The sequence below is a fragment of the Corylus avellana genome, chromosome ca9 (genome assembly GCF_901000735.1).
Source record: "Corylus avellana chromosome ca9, CavTom2PMs-1.0".
NCBI lineage: Eukaryota > Viridiplantae > Streptophyta > Magnoliopsida > Fagales > Betulaceae > Corylus > Corylus avellana.
The window spans coordinates 2,420,375-2,427,800 of NC_081549.1; the positions used below are offsets into that span (position 1 = coordinate 2,420,375).

Sequence of the window (7,426 nt, forward strand, 5' to 3'; positions counted from 1 at the left end):
GACCAACGAAAGTGGTTGGGCAAGCAGTAGTGTAATCTCTAATATTAATAGGCCAGTGGTACAATATAACATGTATAATATATATATGTAAACATCATTTCTTCCAAAATGGGTGAGTTCATTTTGATCATATTTTTGTGATAAATTTCCAATTCGGGTTCATTGGTCCGATATGCTCAATGAAGGAAACTGGAGTGTTTATGCTGATTCCGTCCTCTTTAGAGCATGGATATATAGTTTTTCCGGGCATGAATAGTTAGATCACCTCAGCTCCGGTGACATTAATCCCAGATATCAACTCAGAAAAGAAATCTGAAGGTGCTAAGTGAACCGTCATTCTGCAGACGATTCCGGCACAACGGCGCCGTTTCATTTTCTTTGAGTTTATCCCAGACAAAAGTGATAATTGGTATTTGGTTTAGGCTGTTAAACCAAATAATTCTCGTACCCGTACAAGTGTACAACCATGCAGGATGTGCGTCTCCGGCGCGGTCGGACGGCAGCTCATGTTCTCTGCTCGTGTTGAGTATGTCTTGTATTCTGTTCCGACCCGGCCACAGCTGATATGACGTGGAGATCCATCGGTTTACTTAGGGAAATTTTCAAAGACTTACTCCATGGGGGTGGAGGATTGGGCCGATATGAGTGACTTGAATTGGACATTTTGATCCGACCCGATACTCTGATTGTTTCTTATTAGAGTTTGAGAATCAGAATTTCTCATTGGAAGCTAAAGCATAAACAGGGGTGAAGCTTAATATTAATATGGCATGGGCCAATCTTAGTTTATAGGCTTAAATATGGTGATATAATTTATTAGAAGCCACCTTAAGCCCACTACCCTCGGACCTAGCAAAGTCCATATATTCTTTGGTTGGGTTGTGCCTGACGGATCAACCCCTCTCTTGAAGAGGAGTCGTTGACTGACAGTCTCCTACCCAACAAACACATTGCAAAGGAATTACTGACAAATAATAGAACCACTCTAACAACTATATCAAGGAAAATATTTGCAGGTCATCACCCATGTGAACATGTTAGCACAATATTAATGGGGCGTAGTAAGGATGTCGGCCATCCAAGAGACACAATCCATACCAACAATATGTTTCCCAATTCAAAGGTACAACATAACCCTCAGTGCTACATCTCCTTCCTTATAAATAGGAGTCTACTGTAGTAGGCAAACGATCTAAAACCTTCGCCCTCATTATAGTTCTCTATTTCTCTCAAAACCTCTACTGTCTTCATTTGAATGTTCCATGTCGGCACCTTCGGCAAGTCACCTTTGTTTGTTTTTTGTCTTGACATATCTTCTTAACTGGACTACCGACATCTGATCAACTGTACTTATATATAATTGGGGTTGAGTAAGAAAATTTGATATATGTATTCATTTGAAGAATGGAGACCTCGTATTAATTATTTTACCAATTTTAGGAGAGGGAAATCAATGAGCTGTGGTACAAGATCAAATGCAATGGCTGCAGGTTCATAGCGACAAAAGAAAGAAAGAAAGAAAGAAAGAAAGGCATTTCAGCACCACATGCCTCGCTAGAAAAGGTCTAGCTCTCACTCTGGACCTGGTTGCAAGCATCCGCAAGAATTCTCCTCATATGATCAATTAGCTCTTGCATCTGTTCCCTCGAATGCAGCGGCGATGGATACACACATGCACAATCCAAAGCACCATTTCGTATGGTATCAAATATGCCGATGGATGGACCAACGCCATGGACGGAAGCGCATCCCACATAATCCTCCAATCCTAGCTGTTGATGCATTCCATTAGAATCATCAATAACAGAGTCCTCAAACACCGAGATGAAGGCGGTTCTCAAGGCCGATGACGTGGTCAATCCGGGATTATCAATGGCCTTAATCATGAGGAAGTTCAGGTCAGACATGTCCGTGAAATGCTTGTTGTTGTTCTTAGCATTTGCAAAGGACGTGTAGCATCTATTTGCCAGTTCCCATAGTTTTTCTTCTGCAGATATGTCATGTGAATTCATAATGGCAGAATGGTAGAATCCTGCATGTTACAAACACCTTGTTTGAGAGAGATAATTTGATCAAGACTTCAGGCATAAAAACCTCATAATTGTAGGCATGTGATGGGTGACACACTATAATAGTGAACACCATCACACACCATAGTCTCCTATAAAAGGATGCAATAGTGGTGGGTTTTTGGCATTCAGTTGTTCCCAACATATTGTCTCCCATGAGATCAACACGCTCACCGGAAAATCACCATTTTAGTTGATCATTCAACAATAACCCATCATCATATAAGTAGTGTGCATCAGATGATTAGGAAATATCAAAGAGGGTTTACCTAGATGGTGACTGCAAAGGGCTGGATCAAGAATTGAACGGCAGTCTGTTAGAGTTACAACAGCATACTTCTCCCACTGATGATCAGGGAGGTGTTTAGAGGTATAACCCGAAATCAATCCAGCCGCTGCCAAGACTGCACATAGCTTAATACCTCTTGACTTGCATCCCTTCAAAATTTGTGTCAAAATCAAGACATAGTCAACCAACTCAGTCATAAAAAAGTATATGTACTCATTTCTATTCCCCTAGATTATGTACAAGGACAAAGTTTTTCTCGGTTCGAGTTCCATACATTTCGGAAACATGTAAGTTTAATAGACAACCCAATTTGTAGGAAAAGTCTGTCGATTCAGAGGGACCATTAATGTGCTCCTATGAGTCTAATTATATGAATCAATGAGCCTTTGAGTTCGATGTCTGAGAAAAGCAAAGGCTTGACAACTACAGCACTTGGGAGTTAGGCCCACACCCGATGGCTCCAGCAAATGGGAAGTATAACGCTATGCGCAGCCAATCGAGATAAAGGATTCGATTTCTCGGATAAGAGATCCCTCTATGGATAAGAGTGAGGTCTACGAAACTGAACCTAGTTGATAAAGACAAACCATGTCTAAAATTATATCAAAGCATGATGAAGCCAACCAAAATCTCCATCTAAGTTGAAATTCGGGTGTTGCCATTGAGACCCAGCCCAAATCCAAGTACTACCCCGGCCAAATATGGAAATGGATCCTTCTATTTAGGGCCTGTTTGGAATTGCGTTTGAGGGATCTAAAAATGCTTTTAACACTGAAAAAGTCTGTTTGAAAAAAAAAGTAATTGTTTGGTAAAAAAATTAAAAGCGTTTTTACATGTCCAAAAAGCCTAAAAATAGTAAAAACCCACTTTTGACAAAAACTTCTTTTTTAAGCTTTTGCCAAAAGTGTGTTTTAACAATTTTTAAGTTTTTTTGAGTCTTAAAAGGGCATTTAATTTTTTTTACTAAACACTTTTTTTTTTCTTCAAACAAACTTTTTGAGTGTTAAAAGCACTTTTACGTCTATCAAACGCAATCCCAAACAAATCCTTAGTGTATTTAGGAGGGCAATATTGTCTAAAAGTTTTTGGGGCAAATTGTTCGGACAATATTACCCTCCTAAATGCATTTACTCGACCCTCTCCATTTCAAATGAAATTTAAATATTGGAGATTGTCTTAAATAAAAAGAATAAATGCAAATTTGGTCTATGGGGTTTTATTGATTTGCAAATAGCTTCCTAAGGTATAATAAACAGCCTAAAAGTCACTCTGAGAATCAAAACAAATAATGCACGTCATATGCCAATTGATGTTGCACGCAGTAAATTTACTTTAAAATACAAATATACTCTTAAGTAAAATAAAAATTTAGATAAAGTAAAACCTCAATACTAAATTGACATTTAACAAAAACATACGGAGTAAAATATAATGCTAATAAAAAAGATGATTGAGATTTGACGTTTAATCCTATAATTGTGCGTAAAAATTAGTAGATTTAGCACATGATTAGATAGTTATGGTAAAATGGTAAAAAGTAAAGAAGTTGCACTTACTGCAAGAAGCTTCTGAGTTTCATTTGAACTCATCTGCAGCTTCACCATCTGAGTAATTCTGGGCGATTCCACGTCCCTAAAATCCAAGTTCGCCAACCTCAGCGAATTCAGAGAGTATCCAAGCATGTCCACTCCACGCGCCCAAAACGGCTTGTTGGCTTTTCCTGCTGGGATAAGTTCCTCAATTCCCAAATTAACCTCCCCTTTATCCCCAAATTCCGTCTCTGTCCCTTCCCCTCCCGTCACCAACCTTAACAACTCCCTGAGCAGTGACACCGCGGCCGTACGGTCGCATGCTGACGTGTGCAGCCTGAGCGTCAGGGCCCACTGGGCTTCGCTCAGAGTGTACAGGCTCGCGAAGAACACATCCTCGTCAGCGTACAACGGATTGTCAGGATCGTGCCACGTGTTCTGGTTGAGTTCGTGTTCGAGGATAAGATGGAAGGGGGGGATGGAATAGTGGTGGTGGTGGTGGTCGTCGTCGTCGTTTGGGGTGTGGAGGCTTTGGAGGATGAGGGCCGTTGATGAGAGATCGAACGGCTGGATTTGGAGGTGAGGGGTGGGGGGGATGAGGTACGAGAAGGTCCTAGTGGTGGCGTCGAAGTGGAGCTTGGAGCGGAGGATAGGGTGGGAATTTTGGAGGTTGTGGAGGGCAGTTTGGATGGCTGAGATGTCTGGGGGTTTAGAGAGGAGGAGGGCTAGGACTGTGGTGCCCGTGCCAGTGGGCACAGCCTTGCACCAACTGTACTCGGTGCCGCCAACGGGTCGAGCCCTTGGCTCCTCCTCGGGTGATCGTGGCTCACCAGACATGTTGGTGAGAGAGAGAGAGAGAGGGAGAGAGAAAGACGGCAGGGTCACATTGAAAGGAAAGGAAAAGTAGACCCATGTCATCTCTGTAAATCCAACTAATTTTCCACGTATTGACTGTTTTTAGATGGAATATTCCAAGAGAAAATGTTGCTTATACGTTGCTTTTAGAAAAAAAATATAAAAAAAATAAAGAAAAATTACGTGGATCAATTGTGACCACTTGATAAACCGTTAATTGTCACAATTCAAATTCAAAGAAACTCATTAGGAAAAAGAAGAAAAAAATAATAGAAATACTACAACCCAGTCTCACCCTTATTTTGCAAGTGAAGAATGTAACATTGCTAATTATAAAATTTACAATAATGTTAAAAACTGCATTTTTACTTCTCAATGCTAACATATTAGTCTCAATTACCCTTTTTTTTTTATCAAAAAAAAGAGTTAAATTAAGACTATCAAGTCAAAAGTATGAAATAAAAATATAATTCATAATGTTACTTTAAAATGTTATTCTCAGTTGGGATGATGTAAGAGTGCCATAAGCCCGATAACTGATGAGTTTAGTATTCAGCATTACTCATTTAATAATGTATAATAATGTATATATTACCATATGATAAATATGTTACATCATTTATCATTTTTAAAGTGGCACCAATAGATGCAATGAAACAAAAATTTGACGGCATGCAGCATGCAACTTTCAACACAATCGTCAAGTAAATTCGGCAACCTCAAAAGGACAGTCTATAATCATTTCAAGCAAACAGCTCAAATCAAAGTTATTGAAACGATACGCAGGATAAGATCAAACAGTAAAAGAAATCTCGGTAAAAAAAAGGTACAATATATTGTTGGCCTTTACTCAAACGAAGGGTAGATTTGCAAGCAGACACAAAAACTCAAAATTCTTGAGGTTCATGAACCACTCAACCAGGAATCTCCTACTAGATAAAGAACACCAGGCCAGATCACGTCCCGGCAGTCCTCCGGCCAACACGAGCAACAAAACCAGCTTTAATTGGAGCAACTGATCGTCCAGAACCACACTGCAAAAGTCAAAAATCAAAAGAATAATCTTAACATTCTATCTACCACATTGGGTTTGATTAAAGAATCCAAAAAGGGGTACCCAGAGTCAATAGCATCAGCTCAAATGAATATGTTGATCCAGTAAAGGATTTTACCAACAGCCAATGAGACGGGATATTTAAGAAATGTGGCACATTCTTGAATAAAAACATCTAGAAAGTTGTACCCAGAATAACACTTGATCATATGAATTCAGTGATCCAGTTAATCAAAATACTAAGAATAATAGGACTAAAAATGAACACTTAATGAAAAAAGAAATCCCGATATCATAAGGACTAATTTCCAGGAAATTTCTGTAACCAATGCAGGAGCAAACATTTCATCAAGGACTCAGATACTATCCAGCGCAGTCCATAGTCAATCACGTATAAGACAATCTGACAACGTAGGCAAATCTTCAGATCATCATCATAATCCTCCTCACCAGAGAATTTGGCCGTAAAATAATATAAAATAGAAGTCTTCTTAACTTCTATAAAAAATAAAAATCCTCAAGGAGGCCTCAGATACTATCCAGTGTAGTCTATAGTCAATCATGAAAGTAATCTGACAATGTAGGCAATTCTTCAAATCAACACACGCCTCCACACAAGAGCATTCAGCAGTAAAGACATTTAGACAATTACCTTCTCACATCGGAGAAAGAAGAGACGATTCTCCTTTGAAAGTATGGTGTCTGGACTTTTGCATCCAATGCAAATCACATACTCATCTGAAAAGTGGGAGAAGCCATCAACAAGAATTCAAAACACTATAAAATACAGAAATTGGTACAATAGTCCACAGAAGCAGCACAAGAAGCACTCAGCCATAAATGTCAAATAACTAGAGCAAGCCACTTAGCGTTAAGCAAAAGATACAGATCGTGTCAAATAAATTTTTCAGACTCATTGCAGTCCATGTACAAACCAACTTAGTAAGGCAGCAAGAGCAACAATTTCCAGTTTCAACCAACAGTAATATCAATTTTTCATAACACAAAAAATAAACAAGATACTCACTGATATATCGGCGCAGGATTCCTTCAAAATTCTTGGGTGCAAATCGTCCCTTCACAACCAATCTTTGCTGCCCGTCAAGTGATCCACTTGTCCCCAATTCAGCCAGCAGGAAAGCCATGACATGATCTGGCTGTCTATGCATCCTTTTTAAAAAAATAAATAAATTGCAGGAGGGCAAAAGGCAAGAGTTAATATTCAAATTAAATTTAAAAAGAACGAGCATTATAAAACAAAAACAACACCACTAGAGAACATGTCATTCAATAAACTTTTTTTTTTTTGATAAGTACATGTCATTCAATAAACTCAAGCCCAAATCTAGGTAAATTAATAATTAGCACCAGAAAAAGTTCCAAATACAGCCTATAAGCAAAGATATATAAGCAATGTCTGAACTCTCAAGACAATATATTGTGCATGATGACATGGTAAAATGATTACATACAATTACAATAGAACTTTTCCAGAACATAACCTTCATACACTAGAAATACAAACATAAACATTAATTTTTTTTTATAAGTACAAACATAAACATTAATGAAAACAGAATGAAACAGAATGTTAGGAGACTGTGTAAGGTAAAAGTTTGAATGCAATCAA

General features: G+C 38.6%; 2 protein-coding genes across 2 annotated transcripts; both read right to left on the reverse strand.

The window, feature by feature from the left end:
* Nucleotides 1-1,371: 1,371 nt before the first annotated feature.
* LOC132192234 (uncharacterized) lies at nucleotides 1,372-4,788 on the reverse strand. The gene is made up of 3 exons (XM_059607509.1): nucleotides 3,915-4,788; nucleotides 2,339-2,507; nucleotides 1,372-2,032 (listed from the first exon to the last, which is right to left on the reverse strand). Exons 1-3 carry the CDS (start codon nucleotides 4,722-4,724, stop codon nucleotides 1,566-1,568), a joined length of 1,446 nt encoding a protein of 481 aa, XP_059463492.1. The 5' UTR covers nucleotides 4,725-4,788; the 3' UTR covers nucleotides 1,372-1,565.
* Nucleotides 4,789-5,463: 675 nt separating this feature from the next.
* Nucleotides 5,464-6,854, reverse strand: LOC132192236 (eukaryotic translation initiation factor 2 subunit beta; the record flags this gene model as incomplete). The annotated part of the gene is given in 3 exon segments (XM_059607511.1): nucleotides 5,464-5,776; nucleotides 6,449-6,534; nucleotides 6,824-6,854. Coding segments are annotated over 3 exon segments (195 nt in total), but the record flags the coding sequence as incomplete, so codon positions are not given.
* Nucleotides 6,855-7,426: the final 572 nt, after the last annotated feature.

Coding starts and splice junctions, on each gene's coding strand:
- LOC132192234 (XM_059607509.1), bottom strand. CDS start 4,724: ATGTCTGGTGAGCCACGATCACCCGAGGAGGAGCCAAGGGCTCGACCC. Junction 2,508..3,914: donor AAACTCAGAAGCTTCTTGCA/GTAAGTGCAACT, acceptor CAAATTTTGAAG/GGATGCAAGTCAAGAGGTAT. Junction 2,033..2,338: donor CCTTTGCAGTCACCATCTAG/GTAAACCCTCTT, acceptor TGTAACATGCAG/GATTCTACCATTCTGCCATT.